The sequence below is a fragment of the Ascidiella aspersa genome, chromosome 1 (genome assembly GCF_963924565.1).
Source record: "Ascidiella aspersa chromosome 1, kaAscAspe10.2, whole genome shotgun sequence".
NCBI classification, from domain to species: Eukaryota; Metazoa; Chordata; class Ascidiacea; order Phlebobranchia; family Ascidiidae; genus Ascidiella; species Ascidiella aspersa.
In genome coordinates, this window is record NC_139447.1 from 28,323,007 (window position 1) to 28,338,716 (window position 15,710).

At 33.9% G+C, this 15,710-nt stretch overlaps 3 protein-coding genes across 4 annotated transcripts; 1 reads left to right on the top strand and 2 right to left on the bottom strand.

Annotated features, from left to right (window-relative positions):
- Positions 1-8,886, bottom strand: LOC146169258 (uncharacterized). 2 transcript variants are annotated; one of them, XM_083388927.1, is made up of 12 exons: positions 8,709-8,886; positions 8,543-8,602; positions 7,083-7,145; positions 6,440-6,499; positions 5,921-6,014; positions 5,358-5,503; positions 4,878-5,021; positions 4,084-4,140; positions 3,909-3,996; positions 3,509-3,637; positions 3,015-3,113; positions 2,677-2,715 (listed from the first exon to the last, which is right to left on the bottom strand). In XM_083388927.1, exons 1-10 carry the CDS (start codon positions 8,820-8,822, stop codon positions 3,525-3,527), a joined length of 939 nt encoding a protein of 312 aa, XP_083245053.1. In that variant the 5' UTR covers positions 8,823-8,886; the 3' UTR covers positions 2,677-2,715; positions 3,015-3,113; positions 3,509-3,524. The 2 variants fall into 2 exon arrangements, with proteins under 2 accessions (XP_083245051.1, XP_083245053.1); XM_083388925.1 differs by lacking the exons at positions 4,084-4,140; positions 4,878-5,021; positions 5,358-5,503; ... (3 more) ...; positions 8,543-8,602; positions 8,709-8,886 and adding exons at positions 1-1,414; positions 1,497-2,151 and having other exon boundaries at positions 2,563-2,715; positions 3,909-3,995.
- Positions 8,887-9,161: 275 nt separating this feature from the next.
- Positions 9,162-11,188, top strand: LOC146169259 (zinc finger HIT domain-containing protein 1-like). Its single transcript, XM_083389057.1, has 4 exons — positions 9,162-9,354; positions 9,490-9,588; positions 9,669-9,814; positions 9,994-11,188. The coding sequence occupies exons 1-4, from the start codon at positions 9,208-9,210 to the stop codon at positions 10,127-10,129; spliced, it is 528 nt and encodes a 175-aa protein (XP_083245183.1). The 5' UTR covers positions 9,162-9,207; the 3' UTR covers positions 10,130-11,188.
- Positions 11,189-11,433: 245 nt separating this feature from the next.
- On the bottom strand, positions 11,434-14,793 carry LOC146169260 (gamma-tubulin complex component 5-like). The gene has a single exon (XM_083384104.1). The coding sequence runs from the start codon at positions 14,449-14,451 to the stop codon at positions 11,551-11,553; it is 2,901 nt and encodes a 966-aa protein (XP_083240230.1). The 5' UTR covers positions 14,452-14,793; the 3' UTR covers positions 11,434-11,550.
- Between the last annotated feature and the right edge of the window lie 917 nt (positions 14,794-15,710).

Here is a 15,710-nt window from a genome sequence, read left to right on the forward strand (position 1 = left end):
AATAGCACATAGTGTTTAATTAAACTCTTGCAATAAAAAACGCCAAACACTTGGAACAAGATGCCAAGTTACAACCGACCAAGAAAAAAATAATTAATTTTATATAAAAACACACGGTATTAAGGACAAACAAAATATTGAACAAAATTTGCTTGTTTTGGCGTTAAACCAACACATTCAACATGAAGCCAATGCTGACATCGCGTACATTGAATCCAATTAAGTTTGAACTGGTCATCACAAATTTTACAGAGGTCTTTTTTCGAGAGAAATCGGTTGAGGCAGCCACCAGCAATCTCGTCTACAATGTTTTGTCGATAATTTGCGAAACTAGTTCGAACCAGAGATTCATTGCAGGCTAACCATTTGGCGTACATGCAAGCTAAAACACCACAACTCGAAGAATCCGTCTGAAGAGTTCTCGGACTGCTTTCGGCAAAACGAATATGAAACTTGAACTTGGTAAAGAAAGCATTATCAATAAAATCGCGAGCCTTAGTCACGGCGAAATCTGTTTTCACATTAACCATTTTTTGTGGGTCTAAATAAATTAGGCATTTCCTGCTTAAATCGACAACCAACAGAACCCAATGTCTTTCCGTCGGATTCCATGGGATAAAAATGTATTTCTTATTGGCTAAGGTAACATTTTGCCAAAAACGCTTAAGAGAACCCCTTTTTTGCATAATTTGGGCAACTGTTGACGACGCATACATAACATGTTCGTGACTTTTGCTCAACGACCATAAGTAACTGTTTATGACTTCGTCGTAAAGCCAACCAACTTTAAAATCAGGATCCTGGGAGACTAAAAGGGTATTTTCCTCTATTGACATTGTCGGCTCAAGGGACTTTAACTGCAGCAAAGACAAATTATGAGGTCCATTTTTAAGAATAGTTTCATTTAATGAAGTGCTGTACGTTTCAAAGTTATAAGCATATGACGAGACTTCAGGGGCGACACTCTCCACGTTTTGCGAGAGTAATACGTTTGGAGATTCGTGTGTAATTGATTCGGGTGCCATTGGCTGAGAAGGAACTTTCAAAGAATAATTATTATTAGCCTTTGAACGTTTCGGTGAAAGTGGGTCGCCAATTTGCTCCGTAGCTTTCCTTTTGATTTTCGTTATTTTGTTGCCAATCTCCTGTGCTCCACCAATACAAATGTTTTTCAGTGTTTCAAGGACCTTATTTAATTCAAGCTCTACCTCGAACAAGGCATTTTTGGTTTGAACTCCAAGCGAAACTTTGCCTATCTCTTCCAGAATGTTCGTAACTCGTGTTAGCGATTCTTTATCCGGCTTGACAGTTTGAGGCTCATCAATGGGCGTAAAGTTCCAAGTTACTTCGGGCAAACTATAATCATTGTCTTCATTAGATTCTTCTTCATCACTGTGAGTTAACACACGACAATCTAAAAAAGCATTGGATTATTTTACTATTTACGCCAGCCAGAAACGTAATAAAAGAAATATCGAATGTAAAACTTAACAAACCTGGAATAATTTTTTCAATGGCTTCTATTTGTTCTTTTGATTTGTTGACCAACACATCGGACGAATTCCAATAAGGGGACCACTGCTGGAGCACCTGAACAGCCTCTTCTACGCCGAAAGATGTTCTACTTTGCGTGATAAAACTACCAACTAGCTGGTATCCGTTGTGTGATTTGACGACAATAAAAAACAGAGGGTGTCGTGTGTGCTCTAAAACGTCGTACTTTGCCTCCACCAAACAGGCAGTTCGCCAGAATGTCTTGAACAGCTTTCTTTGCCAATCGTGGCGATGGACGAAGAGCAAGGGTTGCTCGCTGTTGTCTACTGCTTCTCCATGAACCCTGCCAGTCGGCCGGTAAAGCATGTCGTCATCTGGTTGCTTTTGGGGGATCAGAGTTTCCAACAGATCCCGTCCGACATGCGCGTGAATTCGTTTGGCGTAAGACAAGTAGTAGTGGTTCGATATATCGCGTCTTCTAGGGAAATACCGTCGGTTGGTTAGCGGCGGATGCAAAGAGTCCTTAAAAAGATTGTCCACAACGTAAGACCGGAGATGCGCACGGTGTTCGTCTACGTCGTATATTCCACTGTCGCATAACTCCGCGATCTTTGCAACCAAACGACGATCCATTCTTTTCTGATCAATTTCTTTACACTAAATGACAAAAAAGGCAATTTTATTAGGTCGTTGCAAAAGACGTGGATAACAAGCCCATTGCAGAGATTTAAACAATATTTTTAAAGAATATATCGAGTTTTAGAACACAGGTGTTAACATCTGTTTTAGAAAGGGACTAAGAAACTTGTAGGATTTAACCAATCCAATCCGGTTATAGTATACTATACAATAAAAAATGCTAATAAAATAATTTTAAACTATCAGGGCAGAAAACATGATGTCTTCGAAAACACTTATCCAAAGTCGGCCTGATCAGGATTTTCGTACAAGCAAGCCCAAGCTAGAAAGCAGGTCGAGTAATGACCATAGCACTGTTGCCTCAGCACTGTTGTTGTCAGGACACATATTGGTTATATTCGCATTTCTCAACATACACCCCTATAATACCTCTCCGAAGATATGTCCGGAATGGTCTTCCATGGCGGGAAATCGCACTCGGCACAAAAGCTTCCTCGGCAGCGTTTGATCGTTTTCGCTAAGAGCCTTTATAATTACTTTTTTTGTTTTGTAATACTGCCTTGCGGAGTATGGAACATCAAGCTTAAACAAGAAAATATAAATGAAAGAAAATTAATAAAGATATAGAAAAAATTACAGTTTAAAAAAATGAATTTTGGGTTATTTTGTTTAAAAATATTGAAAAAATGCTCTAGATTAAAAAATAATTAATAAAGTACGAGTAAACTAACTATTTTATATCCAACAAAGCTAAATTTAATTTTGTGCCCCAGTATTTCACTACTATTTCCAAGAAAGGGTAAATATACTGAAAATATTTACTTCAATTTAAAACATGTAACTTGGCAAGACAAGTTTAAATCAGTGTCACAGAACTTCACCTTAAGATCGGGAAAGCTTAGTAATTCATCTACTTTCAAGAAAGCCTTGCAATTATTTTTCTTTGATTTGGTTGCTCGAGGCCTTGTAAGTCGATTTGCCTTTTATAATAAACACAGTTATTTTTTCAACTGGACACGAACATTTGACAGACTAAATATAATATATTATTCAAATAAATAATCTATTTGACCCTACACTTTTTATTGTGTCTTAAATTAATGTTTCATAAGGTAGTGGAGGCATAAGCTTCTACTAGAAAGAGTATAAAATTTTTATTGCTATAAAAAAATATATTGTTTTTTACATGTTATGATGTAACACTCGTGTAATTTATATAAAAACAGTGCAGTTGTATTTAAAAAAATATAGAGTGCGGATGATTCATGTAATAATGTTGTAAATAATTATATAAATTAAAAAATATATATTTTAACTTTCTTTAAATTGCTAAAAATTAACATTTACTAAGTTGACATTAAAAACAGTATCCAACCAATCTTGATTTTCTCTCATTTGTTGATATTGTTGTAATCTTTTCCATGTTCACATTTCAGTGTCGCTGTTCTCAAAAGGACATATGGCAGTGAATTTTCTTCCAATCGCACAAAAAACTTTGCAGTACCTACAAAAAGTGTTTTAAATATTAAAAAAAGGAATCCACAGAAACCAAACAAATGATTCGATGCAAATAAAGGTTAAGAAACGGTAAATAAATAAACTCATGTTACTAGTACAACTACAACATAAAATAAGAGAGGGATATTAAAACTATCTAGAATACTGTATGTTATCTTTTTTGAAACAATATACTCTCTGACATCCATTACTGGCATATATGAAACTTTAAAATAAAAAAAATGCTTTCTAAATGCTAGAATAAATGAAATACTCACGTCTGGATAGATAACTGATATAGCTTGTTCCGGTTAAAGATGAAAAATCTTTAATACCCTGATATGCTTGTTCCCATGATGAAAACCACTGAAATAGTACTTAATCATTACAAGATTTTGGCACTGCTAAAACTGTAAGCAATAATTATTTAGGTTAACATGATGGTGACCATACCTTCAAGTTCGCATCTTTTGGTGCATCGCAATTAGGATTTTTACCATAATCATGGTCCTGAAAATTAAATGTAAAACAGTGCAGGTAAAAACCATAATTTCAAGCATGTCCCTTTAAATCAGTGGTTCTTAAAGCATGGGTCGCGCAGGGTAAAAAAATGGGTCGCTCTATGGTAATTCGATCCTGTGCAAACAAACTTTTTTATTTCATTTTTCAAATATTTTCAATTCAATCATAACTGAATTAATGCATGATAAGCTTTTAACGTGGCTTCAAATCTGTAACCTGGATTATTTCATCATAATTGGTTTTATGAACGTTTTGATGGCAGTCATCTACAGTATAGCCATAGCCAACTACAGTAGCGGACTAGCTGCTAGGACTGTTGTAAGATTTTAGCCACCAAACAAGCCACGCTGATATTAAAAAGGAAAAAAAATCAGTTTTCCAATCACACTAAAATAAATCAAGCATTTGTTTGTAATCAATCATTGTTTAATAGGACTATGTACTACATCTGGTTGTCTGTGTCTTTTTCTATTTCATGCATATCAGAAAAAGTACATTTTTTGATGTTTGAGGCTTGGGTCGTGAGATGCTCATAAAACTCAAGATTTGGGTCGCGCTTAAAAAAGTTTGAGAACCACTGCTTTAAATGTTAAATTTCAGCATTTTAAAAATATATTTCTTTTTAACACCACAGAAAACATCATTAAGCATTACAGTAAAAATGTAGTAAATAAACAGTTCTGCTCAAAAGTAGATAGGCTATGGAAACGACAACTTTGACTTACTGTTGTTGGTTGTTCAAGTGGAATGTTTGGAAATTTGACAATGTATGCATCCTCTTGAACTAAACTTGGATTGCCCGAATGAAACATTCTTCTGATGGTAATACTTGACTTTCTTTTACTTCTATCTTTCCCATTATCAAAATACTATATATTTGATTACAAAAGAACTGCTAAAAAAAGTTTATATGACATATTTAAAATAATCATGTTTAAGGCAGGGTGGCAAAACTTAAAATCATCGGAAGTGTAATTTATTTCGAGCATTAGTACTTACTTTTTACCATTTTATTTTACATCCATTTGATGTTGTGAGATTTCAGTTTGACATTAGAATGTTTACAAGCAAAAGTTTTTTTCAGAGTGGATATTGTACATTTGCAAAAAATACACTATTTGAAAAAAGTAAAATAAGAAGTATCTAAAGATACTGTACAAACGCCATAAAACACTAGTTACACCAACAAAAACTAGAGACTATACTTGAAAAGTTGGAAATCTTGTCACTTTGGCTAATGAAACAATTGCTCCACAATTAGCACCTTTTAAGTGCAAGGTGAAAAATTCTTTTTCAGGCACAACATATGGAACACAGGTTGTATCCCAATTAACTCTTGACTTTTTAAGATCTGAAAATTTTAAAATAAATTTATTTTTTGTCTAGAAATTATAGATATATCGCTACTGCAGTGCTGTGAACCGGAAGGGCGGGATGGTTGCCCTTTAACTAACGACCTTACTTCACCGCAATGACCTTTCTACCTGTTTTAACCATTTAGAAACTACCTGGTGGTGGTATACATGATATAATATAATATGATTTATGATTCCATATTTTATTACTAGATTGTTATAATCTAATAATTTAAGGCATTGTTTTGTTAAGATTTAAGTTAGTAGAGACAGTCATCTTTTCAAGTCGAGAGACCGTTTTTGATATCATTAAGTGTAATACAACAACAACAACAACAACAACAGGGAGTGTGTACCAAACTAAAGGTGTATGGCATATTGGATTATGTAAAAATTAAAATAATTTTTCCTACCATTTGTTGACAAGGAGGAAATCTTCAAAGTTGTGTTTGTTAGTTTTTCCAGGTTGGCCAAGGCAAGTCTTGCTTCCTTGTCTGTCCTAAACCACTAAAACAAAATTAACTTAAACTTACTAAGTTGACTGGATTTTGACAGTTGCGATTAGGTTTGTATGCTTTTTAAACATTAAGATATTTATATCAAAAGTTAAAATCTACCATGCATCCCCAACATTTTTCCCATTGCGGCACACAAAAAAAGCTACCACAATTGGTTGACGAAGCTACAAAACATATGTCGAACATCAATAGACAACATCAGCGAATAACCCAGGTAGCCAGGAGAAAAGTGAGCAACGATAAAACATGCCATGGGCGCCAAAAAATCACAGATTACATTCCTTTATTTTCCGATTTTGCTGTTTGTTCATGCACAAGGGATTTGCTATATGTAATTATTGGAATTTGAAAGCCAAAATATATTACAGTGAAAAATCTAGCATCTTATATATTATATACAACTAAAATAGTTACCTCTATGTGTAATTCATCTGTGCCTAACCATTTTTTTGTTGAGGACAAGCATTTCAAAATCTATAAAAAATACTTAGTCATTAAAAAAATGTTAGCTGGGAAAGCATATACAAGAGTTTGGATGATTGAGTACCACATACTTTACTGTAAATATGATGAGGAAATCTGACAATTTTATGAAGTGGTAAACTAAATCAAGTTGTCAGGATATTAAAATACATATAATACAAAAACTACTAATATATATATTAATATATTATTTGAAATGCCAAAATTTATGTAAGTAAATGAATTTAATACACAAGAAATCCAAATAATTTAAATTTAGGGCAGGTGGTTCATAACATTCAATTAAACATGACTCCATTTGGTAATTGTCCTGTGCCTTGTGCCCCCTACATAAAACATATTAAAGAGTATAGTGGATCGGTAAAACGCAAAAAAATTTGAGCTTTTTTGCTTGAATAGGCTACAAACTGTAATTCAGGAGGCTTTCCGCATAGTGCACACAACAAATTGAGAGCACAGCTCAAAGTGTTAAAATGCTAAAAAAAAAATTAAACTAGCAGATTCTGTCAATTAAAATAAATTTTGGTGACCTCCATATACTTCCTTATTCATTATAAAATATTTAAAACATTACCTCTGTGTGTGGTTTGGGTAAGGTGTTCACCAATTCTGTTGTTTTGAATGTATTTTTTTTAACCTAAAAATACCCAGATTACGAAAGAGAATCAATAAGCAACCTGGAAATGTATAAATTATAAACAATGGGAAGTATACATGCTACTTTTTCAGGCAATGAAATAAAACTATTTAAAGGAATTTATCTAAAAACTAATAACCTTGAAATTGTCCATTGGTTTAAATAAATTTTCCCAGGTTTTAAACTGGTAAAGGTTATTTTTTACTAGTACCCTGACCTGATGTAGGTCAAAACTAGGAATGTTCAAAGTAGAATCCCAAGGTATTCCAGAATAATAGGTTTTAAATTTAGATTAACCTTAATATTGAATCCTAATGTGGCTTTAAACAATAAGCTTACATTTTTGTGTTGGTTGCAAAATGTTTTTTAATATATACATACCGCACACTGACATTTAAAGTATATATATAGTTGTTTAAAAGGCGATTGATAATTAAATGAAAAACAAAACAAAAGCAGAAACTACAGTAGAAACACCAAGTTGTAGCCTAAAGGGCCAAACCTAAACGCCCATATAGAGAGTGCAATGCAACACAATAAACTCTCAAAAAATCAGTCTGCTTTAAAATATATTGTTGTGCTTTAGTTTCACTATAAAACAAATAAATCTAAATTAGTTAGGCAGTCAAATACAAAATTATACATTTGCCAACAATGCATTATTGTTACTCGACAATTAAGCTGTTACAAAACCTTGCTGAATATTGTCCCGAAGTTGATTGACCTTAAGTAAGCCCGCAGCGTACTTCGCACGTTTTACAATAGAATTTTACTTTTGCAACTTTACATCTATATAAGGAAATTGTAAAGTATCTCCACCTGACATTACACATTAGCCGCTTGCACAATAAAAGTTGGTTGACACACTTAATGATTAGGTGAAGTAAGTTTATCAGTAAGTAATTGGTCGCTTGAAAAAATGTCACACTACATGGCTAGAAGACCTATAAATGAGTTGCAGCCGCTAAAGGCCATGATTAAAACTTTTTATTGCATATGTACTATTGGCCACAACATGCCAAAATGTTGTAACATGAAAAAATGATACCCTTACATAAACGGCAAAATTCGATTTGTATCTCTAATTAACGGATATTATACTTTGAACATCCCTAGTTGTACCAAGCTAATGGGACAAGGATATTATCAAAATTTTGGGGAACATGGTATTAAATAATAACAAGAAACCAAAAATAATAAAAAAACAGGAACTAAATTATGCATATAACTGGATATAACAACAATAATTTTTATTCAGGGACTTCATGTATAGTAAAAGAAACATAATCCAACACATATTCAAATAAATGGCTTCAGAGACCCAAATCTCTTTAACAAAATAATACATACATATTTACAAACTTTAAAAAAATTGCTACTCAGCTTTTAAAACTTACTGTTTTGTATTTCTTGGGTTCCGGTAACAATACAGTTATCATGCAAGGTTTCTTTTCATACTAAACACATACCAAGATTAAAATATTGCTAGAAAGGTTTAATTGCAAATATTACTAAGTGATTAGCTTAGTTTTTAATGGTGCAAAAAATTAAAATAATACATACTCTATGTACTAGATTTTCTTCTGATAACAACCTTCTTGGTTTAGGTATGCACATTCGGCATCTGCGCTTTTCCCTTGAATCAAAGGTATCAAGAATTGAATTCAATCCAAACATTATTTCAAAAAAATAGCAATTAATTACAGTAAAATTAACAACCTTTTCTGCACACAAACATTTGTTTTTCTTGTAAAAAAAACAACAGGGTTAAATTGATCCATTATAATAACGAGTTACAGTTTTGACTAAATTGTTTTGTCAGAAGTATATACAACTATCCTGAAAATAACAAATCCCAAGAAAAACATTAAATGCTATGCTACTCTTTCATGTAATACCGCATTCCGGGGAAGTCCGGTGATTGCTCGCTTGGTTGCGTAGTAAAAGCGGGCTATCAACCGTGAAAAATGCCTGCTTTAATGGAAATCTTACACGGTTGTTTTTGTTTGAGTCGAGTGTGTATGTACGATTATCGAACAAAGACCGTGTTTGCAACAAGATAATGCCTCCAGGTACCGAATCCAACACAGCGGCAAGACGAGAGTCTTCCAGATTACATGATGCGAACTCACGGCGCGTATTGGATCTTGCAACACGCAAGCGACGCTTAAATAAGCAACTGGAAGCATTAGAAAAGGACAATTTCCAGGTCACATGTTTAAAACATAGCCTTTGCTTTCTTGTTTTATATACTTTTCGTATTTTAATTTAGTTGTTTCGTTATGAGGGCCTGGACAAGATAGAGTTTTACTTAAACCCTACAATCTTATAATACGATAAATAGGAAGATCCTCTTGAAAATGTTGACACCAGCAAAAAAAAAAGACCGAAGTTTGGAATCCCCTCAGACCAAGAAGACGTAGATGGCGATCTTCCAACCCAGGTAAGTTTTCTTAAGCCAACTTGATCAATTGACAATAGCAATATATTTAATAACTGTAAATAATCAAGTATTTTATTTAGCCATCCAAAAAAAAGAAACGCACAAGAGGTGACCATTTCAAGCGGCGCTTCAGAAAGACTTTTACTGCCGTTTTGGAGGAAGAAAGAATTGCAATTGGAAACAGTGAAAGACCGAGTTACTTCACTGCTTCTGTGCCTCCTTCAAGGTAACTAAACAGAATAATTTTAAAACCTTTACAAGTAGTTTTCTATTATTTTTGACCTGTTCCTGAACGGTTCCAACTTTTAGGGTTTTAAAATTATTTGTCTGCGTTTTTTACTATATAAACTTTTTAATATATTTCAGTGTAAATTACCTGACAAATATATCCTCCAATACTCACAGATTTCCTGCAAGACACTTCTGTGCTGTATGTGGGTCCCTGTCAAATTACACATGTGTGTCTTGTGGGGCAAGATATTGTACTATCAAATGTCTTGGAACACACCAGGATACCAGGTGTTTAAAATGGACTGTATGAGTAAATGCCATCCCTGGGACATTTTGGAAAATACTCCATGAAGTTGCAAGAAAATGCATGGGATATGTTGACCTCAACTGGTTAGGAAAATCAGTTCCTAAACCTGTAGCCTACAAGATGAATATTTGTACCCTGTTGCATGTATGAAACACACTGTTTTGCAATATATTTTCATGGAATTAGATGCTGAAAGTTGTTTTGATGGTGATCGTAGAAATCAGAAATGCAAGTTTCAAAGTAATAATTATTTGCTGAGAAATTTGTTGACTTATAGATCGATTTACTTATAATATCTCCTGTTATTCCGCTCTTACAACTATATTGGTATTAGTAAATTTTGGCCGATATATTTGCCATGTTTTACTGTAAAATTTTTATATAAATTTCCTTCAAAACCAAAACAAATTTGATATTTTTTGAATATTCTAGTTTGTAATTAGCTTTCATATTCATGTTTGACTGACTTTAAAAAGTGTTTTGTTTATATTGTTCAGCATCATGCAGAGGGAATATGCAAAACAAGAGTTGTTCAATTAAATAGGTAGAATAATTAACTGTAGTTTGAATTATATGTCCCCTTAATTAAAGGTATGGTATATAAGTCAAAATGGTAAGAATTTGGTTATCTGTAGTGGTCCAAATGAGTGATCAGTAGGGATGTTTAAAGTAGAATCCCAGGGGATTCTAGAAGTTTATGTTTCGAATCTAGAATAACGAATCCAGAATATTGAATCCTAGTATATTTTTATTAGGTTAGTTAACCTCGATTTAGTTTGGGGAACCATGCATATAAAAATTGTAATTATATCGGTTCCAATTACCCGAAATAAACGGTAGAAATGGATACAAATCTTATTTGGATTTGGTATTCTACTTTGAATATCCCTAGTGATCAGTCAACCTCTAATGTTATATATTCTGAATCAAGAGCTTTTCCACAAATTTTTTATGACAATTCTCATTGATAACAGTACAGGGAGATACAACTGTTATTGTCAAGCTTTTTTTCACATGTGCTAGATACAAACTTAAAAGTTATAAATGGATGGTCAAATGTATTTTGAAACCACATGAAATTAAACTAGCAGTTCTACAGTGTCTGTTTTTAATGTTATTTGGTAAATGTATATATTATCTCTGAATGCTGTGACTTTATACATATCATCTAATCAAAGTTGAAAATATTTTATCCTTTCAGTTGTATATCTGCAAAAAGTATGATAAGTCTGCAGATTGCAGAATGTCAGGAATATCTTTACCTTCTTAGAATGATTGAGATACAAAAAGTACTTTTGATTCACAGGGTTGTTTATTGTAACAAAAAATATGACACATTAATTGTTCATCTTCAACTCACAGTCCAAATTCATACAATATTTGTGTTTAGGCTATGGTCAAAGTTAAATAAGATAAAGATGAATTTATTTGGAAGGGGGTAAAATTGAATATGCTAAAGAATCCAAAATTGGCACAGCCCCTCGTTCTGCTATAGTTTTAAGAATTCGTCCAAGAAACTCACTACATTCGTCAAAGTCCAATTCATGCTTCTTGATTAAATTCATGTTTATTCTGGTTGCACCTCTTTTCCAAATTTGACAGAAATTTATTGCTTGGGTCATTAGCTTTTTCAGAGTTCCGCTAACAAGTTTCTCCGCCATTACTTTATTGTCCAATAAACACAATGTGCAAATTCGACTTAAAAAATGGTGATGGAAAAGCAAAATGTCATCCAATGACTTTGCCTCTTGCATTCTTAAGGTAAACGAATGTCTCTCAGATTGAATGACACTTGTCATAACAAAACTATGCCAATGCTTCAGTACATGTAGTATTTTGGAACGTAAAACGGCAAGATGATGACACTTTTTTTTAACTAAAGCTTTTTCACTTGGTTCAGCTGTTTCATCACTAAATAGGGTAAGGGTGGACAGTTTAAGTAATTCAACACAAGTGACTGCTCTTTTAATTTGCAACAAATAACTAAAAATCGCCTGATAGCGTTTAACAGTGTCTTTTGTGAGGACAAGAGTCAGTGGCCATTTTACTTCATACTCAATTTGCAAATCATCTGTTACTTTGAGGACGTCTTGAACAGGCGATTCTTCCTTTGCTTTACTGGGAAACAATCCTTCCTTGTCAATTTTCTTCTCATTTGCACTCTTAAGGGTCATATAAATATCAACACTATCAGAGATTTTTTTGCCAATTGCCTCGTGCAGGAAAATGTTGAGGGTGACAATATCATAACTTATCTTGCCATTTTGGCTGATGTCCAAAAACAGGGTAGTGCAAAAATCGTGCATCACATCACCCCAGCCCATGAAATGGAAGTTGTGAAAAATATCTAGTGTTTCTTGCAGTCCATAATTCTTTCTGAAGATTTCTAAAAGTCGCGTGCTGGCAAAATTGCATTTTAATTCAATGTATTGATGTAAAGAGCGGTGTACCGCAACAGTAAATGGAGTGGATATATTTACTATTTTATCTATTTTGGGTTCCTTTGGTTTAAATGGCAATGTTTCGGGGCACAGCAAATTGAAATTAGAACACAGTAAAATATCTCCATCTTTGTTTTTGTTATGAACTTTCTTGGTTAAGGTGGCTTCTTCAACCTCATTAGTAACAGGTTGGTTGCACATTATACTAAGCATTTGTTTAAAGAAACAGTTATAAATCCGTTCCTTATGAACAGATTCAGATAGCAAAGTCAGCTTTAATATTTTGACATCCAGCTTTTCTGTTAATAGCACCAGGGTTTTAACAATTTCCATTGACTTTCCTCCAGTAATAATGAGTTCCCACATTGCATGTAGCCAAGGCAACTTTTCACAATCTTCAGTAACTAGTGAAACTCCATCTTTCCAGAAATCTTCCTCCTGACAGTTAACAAAGTTGGGTGAACGTCGGAGAACAAATTCCTGCCTCGGGTCATCTAACTCACCGCAACCAATCCACTTGTCAATAATGTCAATATAAGGCTCAACAGCTCCAAGCCATAGAAATACTAAAACATCAACTGGCTGCTCAGAGCTTCTCGAGTCTAAATTGTGGCAGTTAATTTCATCCAATATCGAAGCGTAGAGTACATTCAGTAATCTACTTGCATGAAGAGCTGGGCTTTCAGCATTATTGTCCATGCTAATGGAGCAATCGTAGATTCTGCTCAGAGTATCAATAATTGCAATGTGTCCAGCAACAGATTCTTTAAGGTCATCAAGCAACAAAGTATCTTCCAAACCTACAACTGAGCTTTCCAATTTAAGCAGTTTTGAGCTCATAACTTTAAAATACTTAAGTAATGATGCTGCATATGCTTCATACGTCAGTGTTTCTCTGGATTTGGAGGAAAATATGAATGCTTTAAGTTTAGTGATTTGATTTCCTGCTGTGTTAAAAACCTGCAACATCTGTTGGACACTTTCTTTTGTTTGATGTGACAGCAAGAGATCACTGGAAACACAGTGCTTGTTATTATCTTCAGGAAACACAAAAAGGCTCTTTCGACCTGACAGCAGCCATATCACTTCCCTCATGATGTTCCATTCGGTCAGTTGAACATCACTTTTGCCACTTGTGGGACTGCACAGTGAGCAAATGTTTTTTAAAACGCTTTGCTCTGTCAACAGTATAGTGTTAGCTTTCCAGTAGGCAGTGACTAGATTAACCTCTTTTCCATGTTTGTCGGTAACAGAAACCTGCAGTTTGTCAGGTGATTTTTGCTCAGTTTGAGGATCTACCTGTTGTTTAGTGTCTATGAAGTCTTCATCTTCGTCTTCAGAATGCATGGGTGATTCATCCCAGGTAAAAAGACTAGGTTTATCCTCTCCAGATAACAGATAAGCGCCCCAGTCAAAATTCCTTCTTTTGTATTGAATTGCTTTTGGCATGGGCCTCGAGTATGTTGCGTTTACCGGGCTAACAGACATTTGTAGCAGAATTTCTAGCAAACTATAGTGGACCTGGCTGTTTGAATAACTGATTTTGCTCAAATCATTTTCAAGAAATTTCTTTAACAGTTGTTGTAGTTCTGTTGATTTAATTGGTTGAGCATGAACATTGAACTTTTCACACATTCCGCTTAGTTGTTTGGTGATCTTGTGGCTGTCAGCCTCTAGAAAGCGATGGTGAAGGAAGTTTGAAAGCGAAAACTCCATACATGATTCATGGTTTTCACTCCCTTCCTTGAAGTTGGTCAAAGAGGATATCAATAGTGCAGTAAGTTTCTTAAGATTCTTGTTAAATTTCTGGTTATGCATTTTGAAAACTGTAAATACAAAAAACTGTCTTTTAATGTAATGCATACATATACAAAAAAAATACATTTAATGGGAAAATATGAATTAAGGTCATTTTATTAAATAAACATTTTTACGCCAAATATGACAGTGGTTAACAAACTTGAGTCTGTTAAATTAGTCTAAATCACCAATGTACAATACAAAGATGCATTTTAACATTTAATCAATGTTTTAATTACTTTTGACCCAAAAAGCTAGTTTTTTCACTAAGGTTATAACCTAAGGCCACTAAGGTTAAAACTTATATTTTAAAGCCCTACTAACACTTTGTTCTCCTAATGTACATCCAAACAATACAACTTAAATTGAAACACCAAACCTGTAGAATAATGAATTTAGGAATAAGAAAAATAATAGAATAACTTTGTAATAATTACTACTTTGGAAAAGATACTATATTAGTTATGAAATTAAAAGTAGAAATATTGCTGAAGTTCCAAATGGAATCAGACCAGTACATTTATTATTACAAGCATAAACTGTGGGCCCTCAAAACTGAAACAAGACCTATAATCCTTAGGATCCTGATTGAATTCCACTGCCTTTCCGCCAGAGATCTTTTGCGTGGAATGCTAGCCAAAAACCACGCCAGGGACGTCATTTGGCGTGGAATAACTAGTGAATTTACCAAAACTAATAGTCGTGTTTTTTTTGGCGTATATATTGTCCTATTTTGGCGTAGGATATTAACCGAAAAAAAAATTGGCCTAAATCTTTGACCGCCACAAATTATAGAATGCAGTCAGGCTTAGGATTACAACCCAAACAAGAGTAAAACTGCTAAAATGAGTTTTAAATCAAGCCAACCACTATCTTATTCTGTTGTGGATATAACGCAATTTAATTTTATTATCACACAAGTTTTATTACACTGAAGCTGAGTACTCCCCAATATTCTACTGTAAATATTGTTGCGCTATGAGTCATATAAAATATTAGTGCAACAAATATTTATTGACAGAATGTGCACTAAACTGAGGTATTTATTAATAATGACAACCTACATAATCACGATTCACTGTCTGCCAGAACCCGGCCAGTGACTTTTTATTCTTTAATTTGATGTGAAATTTACCCGGCTATAAAGGTAAGGTAGCTATTTTTAGAGTATGTGACAGACTTTTGCCGTAGGTTTTGGGGAAAAATGTTAGCGTGAATCTTTAGTGTCCACAAATTATGGAATGCAGTTTAGGGTTCCTCTCCAGAAATGTTTTGATAAAAAATACCCGGGGTTTCCCACGAATTAACAATCCCGAATGTCGGGAATATTTTTATAATCCCAG

Coding starts and splice junctions, on each gene's coding strand:
- LOC146169260 (XM_083384104.1), bottom strand. CDS start 14,451: ATGTATTTTTTTTGTATATGTATGCATTACATTAAAAGACAGTTTTTT.
- LOC146169258 (XM_083388925.1), bottom strand. CDS start 3,556: ATGGAAAAGATTACAACAATATCAACAAATGAGAGAAAATCAAGATTG. Junction 3,114..3,508: donor ATGAGAGAAAATCAAGATTG/GTTGGATACTGT, acceptor TTATTATAAAAG/GCAAATCGACTTACAAGGCC. Junction 2,152..2,562: donor CCGGACATATCTTCGGAGAG/GTATTATAGGGG, acceptor TTTGTCATTTAG/TGTAAAGAAATTGATCAGAA.
- LOC146169259 (XM_083389057.1), top strand. CDS start 9,208: ATGCCTCCAGGTACCGAATCCAACACAGCGGCAAGACGAGAGTCTTCC. Junction 9,355..9,489: donor TAGAAAAGGACAATTTCCAG/GTCACATGTTTA, acceptor TACGATAAATAG/GAAGATCCTCTTGAAAATGT. Junction 9,589..9,668: donor ATGGCGATCTTCCAACCCAG/GTAAGTTTTCTT, acceptor TATTTTATTTAG/CCATCCAAAAAAAAGAAACG.